Raw genomic sequence first — 18,218 nt, forward strand, 5'->3', positions numbered from 1 at the left:
TTGAATATCGTCCCGCGTTATTCAATCCTTTTTCTTTTTTTTTTCGTTTTCCCCGTTGGTTGCTCTCCTCAAACCACCTCGCCGCGTGCGAGCCTCAGTTTCACTTTAACGTCAGTGCATTCCTCGCTGAAAAGTATTTTATTTATTTAATCTGTTTACATATTTACTGCTACGTATTTATTGCGTGCTGCTTTCTTCCCTTTTCGTTGTATTGGTTGTGTTGGTTGTGGTGCATTTGGTGTAGGTGGTGTTCCAGCAGGTGTTCCAGCGGGTGTTCCAGTAATTGCCGTACTTAGTGGTCGTGGTGGTGGCGGCGGCATTACACCCGCTCCACTCCCACTCCCACTCTCTCCCTTAAGATCCATACTCACGCTGTTTTTCAGCGCACTCGCTCCCCGCGTCCCAGCCAATCCCGGCGACACAGTGCTAGAGCGTGGAGGTGGCGGTGGCATCCTAGGCGACGCAGCAGTCCCACCTTCACTCCCACTCTCATTCGCCTTATTCACCCAGCGCTTCTGATCAGGATCGTAGTAAAACGAAGACTGCTCACCCAGCTTTGCCTTTACTGGCCCTCCTCCTTGGTTTGTATTCTGCTCATCCTTCTTCCACCACCTGCTCAGCCAACTCGATGAAACTGATTGTTTGAGTTCTGTTGGGTTCGTTAGTATGGTGTGCTGGTCAATAACTCTCTTTACACACCTGGTCGCTTCTCCTGCCTTCCCTTGCTCTCTTTATTTTCTCCCTCTTTCTCCATCTTCTCATCCATCCGAGGCGTGCTGGCGGGAGTCGTCGAGCGCGAAAACCACCCCGACTTCTCTTGTTTACCGGGTGCAGGTGCAGGTGGTGGTGGCGGTGGAGGTTGATATGTTGCCGCAGTTTTCTCTTCTTCTCCATGATGCCCCTCATTATCCTTCTCTCTCATCTCTTTCGCTTTCTTGGTCGAACTGTTGCCGAAACCGAGGTCATCTTCCAATTCATCCGCCTCGTCTATTTCATCAATTACGCGAGGACTGATGTACGCATTTGCATTTGAATTCTCTGTCGTCGTTGTCGGGATTGGAACATCCATCGAATCCATAAGCGAGACGAAATTTCCTCCCTCACTTTCATCCAGTTCTTCAGGCGCATTAAAGTCTTCACTCGCACTTGTCGAATGACCGAATGGCGATGTTATAGCTGGTTGAGCAGGTGGTGGTGGGGGTTGAGAGTGTGATGAAGGGGGCTGGGGGTGAGGCTTTAGCTGCGACTGTGATTGTGATTGTGACTGTTGCTGCGCTGGTGAAACATTCCGCACTGGTTGAGCAAGTGGTGGTGGTGGTGGTGGTTGCATTTGCGCAGGAGGCGGAGGTGGGGGTGGTTGCATCTGTTGAGTGGCAGGATGTGGTTGCATTGACGTTTGCAGCGGCATTTGCACATTCTGCAAATCTTTACCAAGCATCTCTCCATCTTGTGCCACCCCAACCCCATTAAATTCATCGCTAAAGGGCGGCGTTACAGCTGCACGAGTAAAGCCCTCTCTATCTTCACCCTCCATTGGTGAAGGAAGGTCGCGCAGGAGGTTGTGCATGTTACCTAGCCCGTTGGCGATGGTATTGGCATTGGCAGTGGCCACACCACCTAATCCACCCATTGCACTCGCAGCTCGAGGTTGTCCAAGCGCACTGCGTGCACCGGCTGCACCGCTAGCAATGCCAGGAGTGAGGTATGACGGGCTGTGTGAGGCGCGTCTATCGAGCAAGCTCATACCCTCACTCATACCCGCACCCGCGTTTTCACCAGCAGCATTACTATAATTGGGTAAATCAAAAGCCGAGACTGCGCGACTGAGTCGACCGTTCGTCGAAGACTCGTCTATGCTGGTAAACGTAGCGAAGGGGTCATCCTGGGTAGTTTTCTGTGCGTGCGTTGTTATAGCATTCTCGCCCTCTTCGTCATTCCCAGCTATAAATTTGGTCAGCTTCCCCTCCATGCTATTCCACAATGTGTCTAGAGAAGGACGAGCTATTTTCTTTGTTAGCCACGATTTGTCCGCTGTGTGCAGATGCGCTGCTAGTCTGTCGCTCAGTTCCTTTAGCTGGATATAAATGTTGGGGTGGTATTGGAGTTGCTTGGACATTTTGATAGATGTTGCTATTGCTTCACAGTACCTGCGATTAGTAGTAGTCAGCTGGTGCATCTCGCCTTTAGCTACATCATGTATCACCTACCTATTCGCATCATGAAGTCGACCAGCTTCGGCGAGATGCCAAGCATGTACGAGTTTGTAAATCTGCAAGTGTGGCATACCGCTGTACTCGCCGCGCTTCACATGCGCCTTCATATGCGGATTGAGGCTGAGAGCGTACTCGAGAATCTCGCTCATTTCGCACGACTCGTCTGAGTAAGCGTTATGTGCGCACCCCACCAAATTGAGACGCACTTTGTCCACACTCTGCGCAAGTATGTAGACCGTGTGCGCGCCATCCACTTCACCCACCTCCGCAAGCCTGTCACCTAGCTCGGACAGCGCGTGTTGTGCATCGCTATTGTCTAGATTGGAGACGAGCGTCGCGGCCGTCGCGCTCCAGTTGCGCGTGTCACTCGGTGTGTTTGTGCTCCTGAGCGTACCTGCAAAGAGACCGTATGCAACGCGCAAGCTGTCCCAGTTTTTGGTGTTGTGGGTGCTGCCTGTGTTATCGTTGCCACTGCCACTGCTGCTTGGCAACTCATACGCTATCAACGCACTCACAACCTCCGACCACAGCTGTCTGTCGACGCATGAAGAAATGAGCAGAGCATGCGACCATAGCTTGTGCTCGAGTGCATACATGACCGCTTCGCGCTTGGCCCCCTTCACGAGGAATTGTTGGATTGCACCGAGATGGCCCGTCGTCGTGCAGTACGTCGCTACAATGTCCGCACTGTCTTCAACAGCATAGGGGGTCTGCGATGACGGGAAAGGCTTCATGTGTGGGGACGTCTCGTCGGCAGGCACAGTGATTTGGAGACCAGATGGAGCGCGTTTGTGGGAGTGCGCGTTAATGTCGTCCGAGATGAGTGCATCACGTATTTCTTCACTTTGGCGGGAGCTCAAAATACCATCATGGATGAGCATTACCCTAAGCACCTTCAGCAGAGCCATTTTCGGATACGTTGCTCCAGTGCTTATCTTGTTATCGAGGTATCGCAGAACTTGGGACTTGGTGGTATGGGAATTGCCCAAGAGTGGGCCTGGGAATGGTGGTGAGAGGTCTGGGGGTAGTACGCTGGCCAATTCGGCAATGTTGACAGTAGACGGAGTTGGCTGAGACATGCCCAATGTTGAGGGAGTGAAGGGTGATGCTATGGGAGTTGAGGGGTTGTGGATAACCAGTTTGCCACCAAAACCGAAAGAGACTATTGGGGCGTTTGAGAAGGTGTCTTGGGTGGGGTGGGGTGTTTGACAGTTAGATCGTGGCTCATACTGTTGTTGATTGGTCGCAAGACTTGGATCATACTGCTGTTGAACAGGTACGGCTGCTGGTGAAAGAGCAGGAGCAGGAGTAGTGTAAGCAGAGTGTTGTTCAGAATACAAATCAGACTGTTGCTCAGAGCCCCGCTCGGCAATCTGCCCAGAAAATTGCTCATAAAGTTGCTCGGGCTGTTGAGTGATTGCTGGTGGGGAGTAGATGGACTGAGGGTGCACAGGTGGGGCAGTTGGAGCTGCTGGTGGTGGTGGAGAGTATCCTGATTGTTTTGGCGGTGGCTGCGTAGGCGTGGAATAGAGTGATTGTACTGGGGGTTGTTGAGTGGCTTGCTGAGTGGCATGTTGAGTGGTTTGAGTGGCTTGTTGAGCAGGTGGAACGTATACTGATTGCTCTGAGTATAATGGCTGCTCTGAGTACGCTGGTTGCTCTGGATAAGCTGGTTGCTGTTGAGCCGTAAGATAATGCTCCTGCGTTGGCTGTTGATAGAGATAAGATGGCGTATACTGTGGTTGCTGTTGCTGCTGTTGCTGCTGATACTCCTCCTGCTGCCATGGATCATCTACACCAACGAGCTGCTCAAAAGGCTCCTGAGTTTGTTCAAGGTCATTATCCCCATTATTCCCTTGAAAATAAGCAGAATCGGCTAGAAATTGGTCATGGTGGGTAGAATTAAAGGGTATGTCATCGTGAAGAGGTGCATCTCCACGCATCTCTGGTTCATCTTTATGCATCTCTAATCCGTCTTCGCGTATCTCTTTATCAAAATGAAAATCGAAATCATCTGGATACCAGTAAACCCAATTGCCTGCGTCATCAAAGTAGCCGTAGCCGTAGTCCTTTAGATAAAGTACACCATCTGGAATAAAGAAATTAGCAGATTTAGGAGAAGCGGGGATGTTCATCGATGATGGTGGTTTGGGATCAACCCTTAAGACGCTACTTCCATGTCAACAGCCAATACCAAAGACAAGGATTTATTTTATAAAATTGATTTGAGTGAAACCAAGCAGCAGCTAAATGATTTTAATAAAAGGGACAAGAATTTCAACAATTTAAAGTTAGTTTTAAAGAGAATACTGGCGAATGTTACTATGGGCTATGATTTGTCTGGTATTTACAAGGATGTTGTGCAGCATTTGAGCGTTAAGGATATTCAAATCAAGAAGCTTATTTACTCGTACCTAGCCACCTACGCTAAACATCGCCCTGATCTCATCCACCATCCCGTTTCTCTCCTTCTCAACGATTGCGCTGATAGGAATCCTTTACTGCGCTCCCTTGCCCTACGCACCATGTCCTATATACAACTCCCATACGTTGCTCACTCTCTCATGGACCCTCTCAGGCATTGCCTCTCCGACGCTGATCCTTACGTGCGTAAAACCGCCGCAATTAGCCTCTGTAAGCTCTACTCTTACGACCCTGCTCTTGTAGAGAAGCACAGCTTGATTAGATTCCTCCGTGACCTCCTCGCTGACTCAAACGCTGCCGTCGTCGCAAACGCTGTCGCTGCCTTATGCGAAATTGCAAACAAATCCTCCAACATACAGCTTAAATTGAATATTACCATTGCCAATAAGCTCGTGAACGCTCTCGACGAGTGCTCCGAGTGGGCCCAGGTCTATATTCTCGAATCCCTCCTCCATTTCACCCCTCAATCTTCCCATGACGCTACTCTCCTCATTGAACGCATAGCCACCAATCTTCAGCACTCTAACAGCGCTGTCGTTCTTTCCTCTACCAAGATCATCATCTATCTCTTCAACTATATCCAAAACCAAGACACCATTTCTCACTACTCCCGCAAACTCAGCCCTCCTCTCATAACTCTCCTCTCTTCACCTCCTGAAGTTCAATATGTTGCCCTTCGCAACATCCTTCTCATCATCCAGCGCCGTCCTTTGGTGTTGCACGCTGACGTCAAAATTTTCTTCGTCAAATACTCCGACCCTATCTACGTCAAGCTGGCCAAACTCGAGATTATCTACCGTCTCACGCGTGTCGAGAATTACCGCGAGATTCTCGCTGAGTTGAGTGAGTATGCGACGGAAGTTGATGTAGATTTCGTACGCAAAGCGATAAAGTTAATGGGACGACTAGCGATAAAAATTGAGGAAGCGAGTGATGAATGTGTTCGAGTGCTTTTATCTCTCCTCAACGATGGTATTGGGTATGTAGTGCAAGAGGTGATAGTAGTGATGCGAGACATTCTGCGCAAGTATCCGACACGCTACATCCGCGACTTGCCCGTTTTAACAGCGCAAATTGATCACCTCAATGACGTTGAGTCTCGCTCAGCGATGATCTGGATGATAGGGGAATATGCTGATATGATACCGCTCTCTCACGAGCTGCTCGACGACTATCTCTTTGCATTCCGCGAAGAGCATGTCGATGTACAGCTGTCTCTCCTCACAGCAACAGTTAAGCTCTTTATCAAGACTCCCCATCAGGGTCAGGAACTAGTCCCGCGCGTGCTCGCTTGGGGGACTGAAGAGATGGATAATCCTGATATACGTGATCGCGCTTTTCTCTACTGGCGCCTCCTCTCTAGTGACCCTAACGCCGCGCGCGATGTGGTGCTAGCTACTAAACCTACCATTAGCACCGATGCTGATCGCATGGATCGCTCTCTCCTTGACTCGCTCCTTTTGCATGGTGAGTAGGAACATGAAACCTCACCCACCTCACTTAGCTCACACATCCCTCTCAGTCGGTGAACTTAGCTCCGTGTATCACAAACAGCCTACGGCATTCATACGCGGCGCTAAAGTTAGATACCTCCCAGACTCACCGTGTCTGGATACGCACGCACGCAGAGCGGCCCAGACGGCCAGTGCGCGTCATGAAGCTCCGACGCCGCTACCGAGTGTCCCGTCGCCCGATGTGGCTGTTGGCGGCGATGGGAGTGGTGGAGGTGAGGGTGCTGGAGAGAGTTTGAGTGTGAGTGTGAACGTGAATAACAGTGCTCACGCTCCAGCTCCCAGCCCCACCTCACCCACCAACCCCGGCTCAGCTAATGATCTCCACGCCCGTCCTATCTCTGTCGCTGGCGATCTCCTACCGCAGCATCTCACAGACGGTGGGATACATGCGGCGAATTCAAACAGACTTACGGCTGACTTTGGTCGTTTGAGTGTCGGTGGAGTAGGAGTGGGTGGAATGAGTCCCAGTGGCAGTCTAGGTGTGAATATGAATGAAGAGCAACACGCAAACCACTCTCCGCACTCTCCTTCTTCACCTATTTACCCGGATGCTCACTCTCACTCTCTCCATTCCCCACATTCCAACTCCACTCCCCCCTCAAACACACCGCACGGAGCTTACACCCAACTCAACCCTAACAGCGCAGAGACTAACGACCCTTCCAACCCTTATGCAGCACTGGGCGATGCGTTCGACGATACTCCCGTTCTTCACTCGAGAGGTGACCACAATGATTCGCTGTTAGACTTTTAGATGGTTAGATGGTTAGACTCTTAGATTATGGACTTGGTTGATACATTTTTATACACCAATTAGATATCATGTTTTCACCTATTATATCATACATACACTATTATACATATACACCTGAAAGAACTCCCACTACACCCTTCCATCAACACCACCACTCTGATAGTGGTACGACAGCGGGCGTGGCTTGGGTACATAAGTGTCAAAACAGCCTCTGCACCAAACCCAACCGTCAAAGTCAACTTTAGCGAAGCTATCGAGGTCTTTAGCGCAGCCACGACAGCGCAGACACTTGGAATGGTACTTTGTACCTGCCGGTCCGGGAGTGCATTCGAACAGTGTCAATTTCTCTCCGCACGACGGACAGCTCGACATGCCGCCAAAATGTGAACGAGAGAAGGGTGATGAGCGTGTAGCCCAGAGGCTTTTTTTAGGAGGAGAGGGTGTGTTGAGTGTTTTGTGGGATGTCTCACCACCTGAGCCTTTGGGTTGATTCACACCTACACTGTCGCCACTCCCGCGTCGCGCATTGAGCGTGCTGGGGGATGGTGTCAGTGTTGCATGCACCGCCTTGCCCAATTTGGGCGGTGTGTTGGTGTTGGTGTTGGTGGTGTAGGCATTGCGCAGTCCGGGCGAGTATTCTTTGCGCTGGGGTGAGGTCTGAGGTGTGGTGTTCTCCCGGGGTTTGACTTGGGTGCTGCTACTGCCAACGCTACCGAGCGTCCATGTTACTTGCGCAGGTGCACACTCCTTATGCCCAAGTCTGCCATTTGTAAGCTTCACAACTGATAACTTCCCCTCCGTCCCTTCCCCGGCAAGCGTCTTGCCGCACTGCGCACAAAGCAGACAGTCTGCATGGTATGTCCCTTCGCCCGGTACACTGACTATATGTGTTTGTGTTTGCATCTGTTTGTTTGAGTTTGTGTGCATTGCGCTGATCGGACGTTTGCACTCGGCGCACTCCTCCGTATTCTCCTTATCTTGATGCACATCTCGCCTTCCACTCAGCTCGTCGTGGAAACTGGTTATGCTCTGCGATCGACTGCGCACATTGCTCGGTCTGGGGAAGACATTTGAGTCGAGAGAGTACTTTGAGCTGCGCCGTGAAGCTCGATTTGGTGGTGAGTTAGGAGGAGAAGCGTACTTCTCGACGCCCTCGAAACCCCTTGCACCGACCAAATCTCTAGCCGACACGCGTCTTTCCTTCTTGTCGTGGTCTTTGACATAATTTTTCTCCCTCTCCGTTTGCTTTTTCTCGTCGAATTCGATACTGCGGTCGCGCGCAATATCAGCCAGATTCGCCAGACTTTCTCGCTGCTTCGGAGAGATGTTTGACGCTTCGGTGAGTTCAACGCCACTCAGCTGCTCGCCAAGCATCGAGACGCGACCAGAACGTCTGGGCGATGTCTTCACGTTGCTGTCTGAGTTGATATTTTCATTTGCGTTGTTAGGTGCGCTCGCAAGACCTAGTCTGTGGTTCAAATCGCGCATGGCACTATCCATCGACGGCTTTTGGGCGACATTGCGACTCTGTCTGCGACCACTCTTGCTGCGTCTGATCTGCGCTCTGTATGCACTACCCTCGAAACAATCGATGCAACAAGGCCAGCCATCAAGATCGGTGATAGGATCATTCTTCAAACTAACCCCGCAACCATCGCAATTGAAGCAGTTTGAGTGGAATAAACCGCACTTTGTGTTGATGTACACACCTTCCACTTTGAGTTCACCAATGACAGCTTTGCGACAGACAACACAGTCGCCTTTGCTGAAATTGGCGACGTAGCAGTGGTAGCAGAATGCTCTGCTCTCTGTACTGCCAATATCGTCGTGTGGGTGGATGTAGAGAGTGGAATTGGGTGGAAACGGGGTAGAGCATGACATACATACGGGGTGAGTGGTTGGAGACTCGGGTGAGAGGACGCTGCCAACGAGTTTGGTGAGTGTACCATCGGCAGTTTCGAGGAGTGGAGAGGCTGGACAAGAATCAGGTAATTGATATTCAACCTGTGGCTGCTGATTACTATCAAACACTTCTGGTCTGTTACGCCTGTTTGTGTTGTTGTTATTCCTGTTGCTGTTGCTGTTGCTGTTGCTGATGCTGCCGCTCGTGGACTTTGGTGGTTCAACATAACTAGAAAATATTAGTTGTGACAGCTACACACATACACGCCCAACTCACGTCCTTATCCAGCTATCAGATCTCTTGGTCTGGGATGGCCATTTCACTTGTCCGCCTGGATTTGGATGTAAATAACGCGAAATTTAAATTAATTCAAAAACCCACCGACTGCTACACCGCCGCACTTTTTACATCTCTCGTCCTTCTTGCAGATATCACCACAGCGCGAGCAGAATGGCATTTGTGGTGGTGTTGGCGGTGGTGGTGGTGGTGGTGGTTGAGAGTTAAGAGGGAAGATTGAGTGATGGCGGAGATAGCAGGAGATGGCTGGAGATAGATGGAGATAATAAGTCGATGTGCCTCTCTATCCTCAACCACCAATGTCGAGCTCAATCGTCTTTGACCACTTATTCACCTGCGACAGTATAGACAAAGATGGCAAGAAGTTCGATAGAGGTTGGTTACTTGTATTTTACTAGGCTTCGTCTAATAACCCGTTCAAGTGGCCAGAATCGGTGCAACTTCGACAACGCCAAACTTGAATTGCATTATTGATTTGCCTGTTGAGGTTTTCAGTTTGGCGGAGAATGAGAAATTCACAATGGCTTTGTCTACTTCGCTGTCTAATGATAGTACTGCACAAGCCCAGGGACACGGTTGGAGGCCTGTGAGTTGAGAGAGGCAGCCAATCACGCCCACTCATACTTACTTTCACAGGGCATGGATAACCAAGGTCTGGCTGCCGATTACGAGTATGTCTGTTTCGGCAAGGTTTACAAGTTCGACGAAGGAAAGCAGGAAATAGCGTGTGTAACGGTATTTACGTTTCACTTCACACTCTCACACTCTCCAGCACTGCTTATATCTCTTTCGGCGGTTTATTACTCGCAATCACCGGTCATGTCCGCTACTTGAGCGATATCAGCGTAGGAGAGGATCTTTATTTGCTTGTTCGCAGATGATTATATTTATTTATTCGTATTAGCATCTTTTTGCGACTGTTTAGGCTTATTTACGCTTATTTTAAGCCTATTTTACGCCTATTTTACACCTATACACCCCTATTTACCCTCCTCACTCACCCATTTCTATCTGCTCCCGGAGCATTTTACTCTCATCATTCATCGCCGTTATCATTTGCTCGTAACTACGCTCTATCTGCGCTATCTTGCTGTTATGTGCTTTGTGTAGCGCTTCGGTGGATATATTCCCACTGTTAAACACCGTCTCATCCCCCATACTCTTCAGTTTGGCTTCCGCTGCTGCGCGTCCGTCCTTCTCATGTAACAGTACCTTGCGCAACTCTCCCACTTCAACCTCCGCTTGTCTCATCCTCTTCAGTGCCGCATCCAGGTTATTATTCTGTTCCTGCATTTTGTAGTTACGCTCGTTCAGTTCGTCGTTTAGCCCCGTTGTTGCCTCTGTCATGCTCTTCTGTACTGCTTTCATCGATTCTATATCTCCCATCAGTTTCATGCACTTGGTGCGTGAATCTGACAGCATTCCCTCCAGTCCTTCTTTGTCTGATGTGTATTAGCAACTACGTAATCTCATTCTCACTTTACCCACGGCTATGCGCAGCTGAAAGCTGCATGAATGAAGATTGTGTTGATTCACGCAGCACTTCAATCTCATTTCGAAGCTGAGCCACATCTGAGAAAATTTGTCAGACAAGTGATTTCTTCAAACCCATACTCTCACCCACCTTGCTCGCTATGCATGCTCCTCATTCTCTCCTTCACTTCTGCCAACTCCGCACCCATTCTGCTAGCGTCGTCGACCTGTTTTTCGAGCACTGTCACTCTCTCCATAAACGACGGCAGCTCTTCCAGTTGCATCTTGAGACTTGCTATTTCGGACGAGCTGTCCTCCTTCGTTCCCTCCAGCTCTTTGATCCTACTGTGCAGCGCTTCCATCTCACCACTCTTACTTGCCACATCCTCCTCCAATTTCTGAATTACCTCTTGCGATGAAGCATCGTTTGATATACTTTCGTTTAGGGTATGTAGCTGTTCTTTTAGATTTTCATTCGAAGCATGTGCTTCGTGGGCTTCTTTTAGTGCTTCTTCGTGTCTGTGTTTGTGATTCACCAATTCAGTTTCTGCCTTGTTAAATTGACTCTGAAGAGCGATTAATTTCTCCTCCTTTTCATCGCGCTCATGCTGCTCGCGCTCCTGCAGCGCCTGCAGCTCCAGCGTTTGTTGCTCGAGTGTACTAGCGCGTGTCAGAGCTTCTGCAAGCTTTTTGCTAGTGTCATCCAGTGCCTCCTGCAGTGCGTGTGTGTTATTACCACTATCACTCGCCTTCTCTTGCAGACTTTCCATCCTGCTTTCATACGCCTTCATATCCACTTCATGCTGCGCTGCACTCTCTTCCAGCTCCCTGATGCGAGTATTGGCTGCGTCCTGCTGAGTGGAGAGTGAATCGTAATGAGCAGCGCTCTCCTCCAGCTCTTTGATGCGTACAGCGGCTTTTTCGTGTTCTGCATAAAGCAGCGCATGTTGCGCGGCACTCTCCTCTAACTCCCTGATGCGTTCGCTGGCTGAGTCGTATTGGGTGTAAAGCACTTCATGCTCAGCTGCACTTTTCTCTAGATCCTTGATGCGCGTCGTTGCTGCCTTGTGTTCTTCAGATAGTGCGTGGTGTTGAGTGGCACTCTCTTCCAACTCCTTAATGCGAGAAGTGGCTGCCTTGTGCTCTTCAGATAATAGGCCATGCTGCGCAATACTCTCCTCTAACTCTTTAATGCGAGACGTAGCTGCCTCGTGCTCTTCAGACAGCGAGCTGTGCTGAGCGGCACTTTCCTCCAGCTCTTTAATGCGAGTAATGGCTGACTCGTACTCTTCAGATAACAGACCGTGCTGCGCAATGCTCTCCTCCAGCTCTTTAATGCGCCAAGTAGCTACTTGATGCTCTTCAGAAAGCAAGCTGTGTTGAGCAGCGCTATCATCCAATTCTTTGATACGAGAAACAGCAGCGTCGTATTGTTGAGACAGCAGGCCTTGTTGAGCGATGGTTTCCTCTAAGTCCTTGATACGAGCACTTGCTGAATCATGCTCGTTGGATAATGAGCTGTGTTGCGCAGCACTCTCCTCCAGCTCCCTGATGCGAATATTGGCTGCGTCATGGTTTGCAGCTAGCTGAGCGTGTTCTTGTGATACCTCTGACACCTCCTCCAATGCCACTATCTTCTCTTTCAATTGCGCTACGTCCTCTGCATGTATCCTGAGTTCTGCTACTGTCTGCTCCAATTCCAAAACACGAGTGTTGTGCATGTCCATTTGATCTGCGTTTTCATCGCGTGCTTTGAGAATTTCTTCCAATTCTTGGATTCGTGTGGCAGCAGTGTTGTCATATGAATCATGTATCTCCAGTATATCCTTCCTTTCCTGCTTATCTTTCTCATACTCAGACACTCTCGTCTCAAGGGTTTCCAACATCTGCGCGCGTTCTTCAGCGACAGTATACTCGTGGTCAAGTTTAGCCTGAGTGTCGAGTAGACTCTGCTGGGCGGTGTGGAGGGCATGCGAATCAGTGTCAGCAGTCTCTCCAGCTTCGAACCCTTTATCGCCAACATGTCCAGCCGCAATGACGCTTTCCAATTCTGCAATACGAGCATGAGCGTCAGCGTCAGCGTCAGTGTTGGTATTGGCATTGGAATTGGCACTGCGCTCTGCGTCTAGCTCCGCACTGAGTGACTCAATGTGAGACTGAAGCTGAGCTATCTTCTCCGAGGCGGGAATAGAGCGAGGAGCGCCTGGCTTGCCCATAGCGCTTCCAGGCCTGCCTCCACCCACGGCGCTCCCGGGTCTGCCCATTGCACTACCGGGTCTGCTCGGTACATCGTGGGAGAGGGAGCGCGACACGGATGATCTGCGAGTGGCGGATGCGGGCTGGGGCGAGGGTGCAGCCGATAGCCGCGATGTTGGTCTGTGAGGAGCGTTGGCGCTGCGTGTTGCTGGTGATGGGGTTGGTCTGGGTGCACTGCTGGCACTGCTGGCACTGGTAGTACCGGTAGATGTGCGCGTGGTTGTTGCACCGCGTCTGGCGGCCGCTGTCGCTGTAGATGGTGCCACCTTCCTCACCGTCGTCGGCGTGGCGGTCGTCGCTGACTTGGCTGGCACTCTGCGCGCGCCTGCGGTTACACCTGCTTTCACTCTTCTGTTTACATCGTTAGCGCACTCGTCTTCGCCTTGTTCCGCTCCCGTCTTACGGCTTGTCTTCTTCTTGCACTGGCGATCCCATATCGTGGTTTGAAACAAAGAAAGAAACAAAGGAATATTGTAAATAATTTTATTGTATATTTATTTAGTATTGATATTACTCGATTGTTAACGCTGCTGTCGTTGTCCTTGTTGCCCTTGTTGCCCTTGCTGTCGTGGCCGTTGCTGCTTATATCGAGGCTGTGGAGAGTGTGGATAGACCATCTGCGGTGATTGGATAGGTGATGCGGCGGCGTTGTGGGCATTGTAAGCACCTAAAGCATCACCTAAACCCCCGGCCACTCCTCCAGTGCTCCCTCCAAACATCTGCATATGCGCTGCTTGCGCCTGCATTTGCCACTGTATTTGCCACTGCGCCTGCCACTGCATCTGCATCTGCATCTGCAACTGCATCTGAGCATTGAATTGCGCATTAAAAGGGCTGTCCCTGCCGGTGTCTACTGGAGGTGGTCGCGTCACGGATGGTGGAGTGCGCGTGTCTGTTTTGGGAGTGTTATTCCTGCTGTTGTTCTGTGACTGCGATCGCGTAGGTGACTTGGGACGCAAGTTATCGATTTCCTGCGTAAGCGGTACGAGATTTGTTCCATTGTTAGGGAATCGCTCGCTCCATTCTTTGGCGTCGAACAGCTCGACGCCGTGAGGAGGCGTGTACGGTGTGTCTCCAGCGCTACCTGCGCCCTCCAAACCCACAGTTAACCAGCCTCTGCGTGCTTCGTGTGGTGTGCCAAATAACGCTAGTCGACGTGTACCACTGCAGAATGTCTCTATCAGCGCTAGTAGCTCGGATGGCTTCTGCTTCGATGACTTGGCTATGATGGTGTCTACGTCTATGTTGCAGTTGACAAAGTGCGAGTCTGATGCACGGCGTACTGTACCGCGTATGCCCATTAAGCAGTGCTGTTTGGTACGTTTGAAGAGTGTGTCTGAGGTTTTATCCTCGAAAACCTCGTCATCATTCGCATCCTCCTCATCGGCCGTAGTTTCCACCCATATCACATCCTCGGCCCGTCTATACCCCCACCTTGCAAGCAATTCTCTGCCCTTCTCGAGCCCGTCATCGCCACCACTGCCGACCCAGACAAAGACGAAACTGGGATCAGCCGAGAGCTGGCGGATGGGGAGAGTAGCGAGAGCATCCCAAGTCCATTGAGAACCCTGAACTTGAGCTGACTGTGAGCCTGCCAGTGGAGGATCGATGCAAATAACATCAAACTTGCTGCCCAAATTAATAACATCAAACAACCGAGAATGCTCGTGGGGCGATGATGGGATAGCTTCGACCAGGTTGAATGGGAGGTACGTTGGCGGGTATGAGTGCTTCTCAATGAGCTCCCCTTTCAACGCGAGTAGGTGCTTTAACCGCGGATACTCATCGAATCGCCCTTCTCTGTACGCGTTTATGATCTGATCTTGCGGCCGTATTAACGTGTTCACATATGCTAAGCTGAAGTCATTACGCATCGACTCTTCTTTCGCACTGTATCGCTCCCCATATGCTAATCGCTTCTGCTTCTTGTCCTCGGGGAGTTCCTCTGTATACGCTGACGCTGACAGCTTGTCGCCATTCTCAGTCTTATTCTTATTCTCATCCTCTCTCATCTGTACACGTCCTCATCGCCTTATAGGAGGGCTTTGTTGAGCAAATTCTATTTCCTCTGATTAGCTGCAAAATTTTACATTTCTTTTCTTCTCTTGGATGCTTGTGGGGATTCGTTTGTTCAGCTTCTCTTCTGCGTTTCATTCAGTTTGCTCGGTATTCATGACGTCAACTGGGTCACTCAATCTACGCAATGAAAAGCCTAGCGCTTTTTTTGAGCGTGCGGAAATTGCAACATGAAGGAAAAAAAAAAACCCCTTTTTTCCAAGAAAAAAGGGAAAAATGGTAGAACTGGGACTCGAACCCAGGACGCCTGAGGCAGCCGGAAAACTTAAGATAAATTACTTAAGCCGACCCGAATAACCAACTATCGGATTCTACCATAGCAACAGAATGGCAAAACCGCCATACTATTCTTGCATAAGCGATATCGGTGGGCATTACATTTATAATTGAATGTGTTAGAAACTCTCAATTTTTCAGAAAGTTTTGTTGGCTGTCAATTTCAGCACTTGTCTTACAAATTTTTAGCCCACACTCAAACTTAATACCTCAGAACTGCGATGAGATGGTTTATGAGGCGTTGTTTACCTCTTGAAAGTGCGAAAAGTAACAATTTAAAAACAAAGACTAATTTTTACCCCTCGATTACCCCTACACGCTCAAACCCGCACACATAAAGCAGGGTAATTGAGTTGATACACTTTATCGCATCGACGCTCAACGCACAACACACAACCGACTAATGAATATGTCATTCACGCTGGGATTGATTGTGGGACAGCTCAGCGTGATTGCATTGCTGATGTTGATAATAAAGTATTTCATATTCAGCGATGTGGATGTGGCGATAGAGAAGCGTCGTCGGAAGAAGATGAAAGGGGAATTGCGCGCGGAAGGTGAGGAAGGTGAGGAGGATACGAAAGGGAGTACGGAGAAAGAGGAAAGCGTCGAATGGATGAATCTGCTACTAAAATCGTTGTACGCTGTTTATCGGCAGCATTTCAATAAAGTGGGCAAGGAAAAGATAGAGGAGATGCTAAATAGACGCAGAGGGGGAGTTATGGACAGAATCATCGTCAATGACGTCGGTATTGGTGACAAGTATCCTAATTTCAGTAATGCACGCTACACACAAGGAAAATGCTACTTGGATTTTGATTATAACGACGAATTGGAGCTGGATGTCACAACGAAGCTGATGATAAACTACCCGAAGCCGAGATTCGGGAGCATTCCAGTGGACGTGGTGATACGGCTGATAAGGTTTAGTGGGAGTGTATGGGTGGAGGTGGATGGAGGGGAAATGACGGTGGGGCTCTCGAGCAACTACAACCTCAACATCAAGTGCCAGAGCTACGTCGGCAGCCGCGCAAAGCTGAAGGATGTGCCCAAGATCGAGGAATTGATATACAACAATCTCGACAACATCCTCACCAACAAGCTATCCGAGTATAAATTCAAGATCGTGTAGCCATTGTAAAATAAAATTGATAATCGCCTTCAATTCGGACTCTTTTCAGCGATCATCCGCCATCACCTGCGATCACCGAGTGTTTGATGAGCCAGAGCCAACAGCTGCCGACGCTCGAGCCCAAGGCATACAGTTCACTAGCGATAAACCAGAAGAACATAGTGGAGCTGAGTGGCGACAAGGATTTGTACCTGTTCAAGCTTGACAACATATCCCATCACCAGCCGAGCGAGCAGACGCAGAAGAAAGAGCCGTCCAAGTCTGAGCTGGTAGCTAGGAGATATATGACAGACTCGACTACGCCGTCTTCGTCGAGGATGTCGAGTGTGCCGAGCGTGTCGAGCGTGTCCATGTCGACACTATCCACGTTATCAAGGGACAGGGACACCCGCAATCACGCTCACGCTCACAGCCCGACGAATCGGCAGCCACTGGCGTGTATCGGGTGCAGGAAGCAGAAACTAAAGTGTTTGGGTGGCAAGCCATGTCAGCGCTGTGACAAGAGAGGTGAGAGTGTTCTCTGTGGTCCTATCCACCCATCTGACTTTCTCAATTCCAGGCAAAGACTGCGTATACGATACGCAAGTGCGAAGACGTGGCCCAGACAGAATAGCAGGCGGAAGGCTCAAGCCGGGGAGCTGATGCGATTATATTTATTTTATTACCCTTGTCCATTGTCCATTGTACCTGTACTATCTACACGCTCTTTATTCAGTTCCACCAACTCAACTGAATTATGTCATTTTTCAAATCCGTCGGCGACAACGCCAAGAAGTTTTCCAGCCAGGGATTCGATATGGCTAAATCTGGCGCTAATTCTGCTTCCTCTTTCGCAGGCGATATCGCTAAACGACCTGAACTTGATTTCAGTCTGCCGAGGGAATGCGACAAAGCGGCAGAAATCCTTCAGTCTTTTCTAGCTAATCCGGATGACCCACTAAGTGCACTGAACAGCATTCCCAAAGCTGTACTCGAGCGTGCTAGCGGTTTGGCCGTGTTCAGGATAATCAAGGCGGGTTTTTTAGTAACGGGCCGCGCAGGTAGCGGTATAGTTATTGCTCGACTAGATGACGGTACTTGGTCAGCGCCCTCGTGTATAGCTACCGGTGTGAGTTGGCTTGTTTGTTGGCGTGGTTTACACCGTCCACACCCACACCGCACTCACACCCTACACAGGGCGTCGGCTGGGGTTTGGCAGTCGGTGCGGACATTACAGATTTCGTTGTTGTCCTCAACTCGAAAGACGCAGTTGACGCATTCACTTTGGCTGGCAATCTCACTATAGGAGGTAACATATCAGCGTCGGCTGGTCCTTTGGGTACTGGCGGGGGAGTGCAAGCTGCGTTATCCGACCCCTCACCTCTATTCTCGTACTCCAAGTCGCGCGGCCTCTTCGCAGGCGTCAGTCTCGAAGGTACTGCTATCATGGAGCGGAGAGATACAAACAGTGCTTTCTACGGCACTTCTATCCCCGCTAAAGACATTCTCGGCGGTCGTATACCCCCTCCCCAAATTGGTGAGAAGATGTACACCGTTATCGAGAACGCGGAGGACGTCGACGAATCGTCTGTGCCTTCTCGAACTCATGTTCCCCCTCCGCCACCCGGTAACTCCTCACAATCACCTGCAACGTCTAGAGGACAGACCCTTTTCGACGCTGAAGGTAGATCTTGATGGCGTGAGCTGAGATGTGCGCCAGAATATGCAAGGAGGAGAGACGGGTAGATTTGGAACTTTTATAGCACACTGAGCACTCTGAACAATTTTTACATCATTTGATTCATCTGATTTACGTGTACGACTTGATTCATTCAACTTGATCTCTATCTACGTGAGATATCTTCTAAATCATCGTCATGTTTTGTGATTTGTTGTGAAGTATGATGTCATGTAGTGTTTG

General features: G+C 49.9%; 8 protein-coding genes and 1 non-coding gene across 9 annotated transcripts; 4 read left to right on the top strand and 5 right to left on the bottom strand.

Moving 5' to 3' along the window:
• Nucleotides 1–155: 155 nt before the first annotated feature.
• On the bottom strand, nucleotides 156–4,348 carry J056_002973 (COPII coat assembly protein sec16; the record flags this gene model as incomplete). The annotated part of the gene is made up of 3 exons (XM_009268277.1): nucleotides 156–649; nucleotides 700–2,147; nucleotides 2,208–4,348. 3 exons carry the CDS (start codon nucleotides 4,346–4,348, stop codon nucleotides 156–158), a joined length of 4,083 nt encoding a protein of 1,360 aa, XP_009266552.1.
• Nucleotides 4,349–4,390: 42 nt separating this feature from the next.
• J056_002974 (AP-2 complex subunit beta) lies at nucleotides 4,391–6,905 on the top strand (the record flags this gene model as incomplete). Its single annotated transcript, XM_009268278.1, has 2 exons — nucleotides 4,391–6,104; nucleotides 6,160–6,905. The coding sequence occupies 2 exons, from the start codon at nucleotides 4,391–4,393 to the stop codon at nucleotides 6,903–6,905; spliced, it is 2,460 nt and encodes an 819-aa protein (XP_009266553.1).
• A 129-nt stretch (nucleotides 6,906–7,034) lies between these two features.
• On the bottom strand, nucleotides 7,035–9,265 carry J056_002975 (Cysteine and glycine-rich protein 1; the record flags this gene model as incomplete). The annotated part of the gene is made up of 3 exons (XM_009268279.1): nucleotides 7,035–9,036; nucleotides 9,085–9,139; nucleotides 9,190–9,265. 3 exons carry the CDS (start codon nucleotides 9,263–9,265, stop codon nucleotides 7,035–7,037), a joined length of 2,133 nt encoding a protein of 710 aa, XP_009266554.1.
• Nucleotides 9,266–9,404: 139 nt separating this feature from the next.
• Nucleotides 9,405–9,986, top strand: J056_002976 (putative DNA-directed RNA polymerases I, II, and III subunit RPABC3; the record flags this gene model as incomplete). The annotated part of the gene is made up of 4 exons (XM_009268280.1): nucleotides 9,405–9,480; nucleotides 9,528–9,691; nucleotides 9,742–9,830; nucleotides 9,878–9,986. 4 exons carry the CDS (start codon nucleotides 9,405–9,407, stop codon nucleotides 9,984–9,986), a joined length of 438 nt encoding a protein of 145 aa, XP_009266555.1.
• Nucleotides 9,987–10,098: 112 nt separating this feature from the next.
• J056_002977 (uncharacterized protein) lies at nucleotides 10,099–13,269 on the bottom strand (the record flags this gene model as incomplete). The annotated part of the gene is made up of 4 exons (XM_009268281.1): nucleotides 10,099–10,547; nucleotides 10,594–10,677; nucleotides 10,730–13,185; nucleotides 13,238–13,269. 4 exons carry the CDS (start codon nucleotides 13,267–13,269, stop codon nucleotides 10,099–10,101), a joined length of 3,021 nt encoding a protein of 1,006 aa, XP_009266556.1.
• An 86-nt stretch (nucleotides 13,270–13,355) lies between these two features.
• Nucleotides 13,356–14,846, bottom strand: J056_002978 (Methyltransferase-like protein 14; the record flags this gene model as incomplete). The annotated part of the gene is made up of 1 exon (XM_009268282.1): nucleotides 13,356–14,846. The coding sequence occupies one exon, from the start codon at nucleotides 14,844–14,846 to the stop codon at nucleotides 13,356–13,358; it is 1,491 nt and encodes a 496-aa protein (XP_009266557.1).
• A 281-nt stretch (nucleotides 14,847–15,127) lies between these two features.
• Nucleotides 15,128–15,226, bottom strand: J056_004968. The gene has a single exon. It is a non-coding gene; the product is annotated as a tRNA-Leu (tRNA).
• A 369-nt stretch (nucleotides 15,227–15,595) lies between these two features.
• On the top strand, nucleotides 15,596–16,960 carry J056_002979 (uncharacterized protein; the record flags this gene model as incomplete). The annotated part of the gene is made up of 3 exons (XM_009268283.1): nucleotides 15,596–16,314; nucleotides 16,368–16,825; nucleotides 16,878–16,960. 3 exons carry the CDS (start codon nucleotides 15,596–15,598, stop codon nucleotides 16,958–16,960), a joined length of 1,260 nt encoding a protein of 419 aa, XP_009266558.1.
• A 94-nt stretch (nucleotides 16,961–17,054) lies between these two features.
• Nucleotides 17,055–17,992, top strand: J056_002980 (SH3 domain-containing protein; the record flags this gene model as incomplete). Its single annotated transcript, XM_009268284.1, has 2 exons — nucleotides 17,055–17,426; nucleotides 17,495–17,992. 2 exons carry the CDS (start codon nucleotides 17,055–17,057, stop codon nucleotides 17,990–17,992), a joined length of 870 nt encoding a protein of 289 aa, XP_009266559.1.
• Between the last annotated feature and the right edge of the window lie 226 nt (nucleotides 17,993–18,218).

Source organism: Wallemia ichthyophaga (assembly GCF_000400465.1).
Source record: "Wallemia ichthyophaga EXF-994 unplaced genomic scaffold scaffold3, whole genome shotgun sequence".
Classification (NCBI taxonomy): domain Eukaryota; kingdom Fungi; phylum Basidiomycota; class Wallemiomycetes; order Wallemiales; family Wallemiaceae; genus Wallemia; species Wallemia ichthyophaga.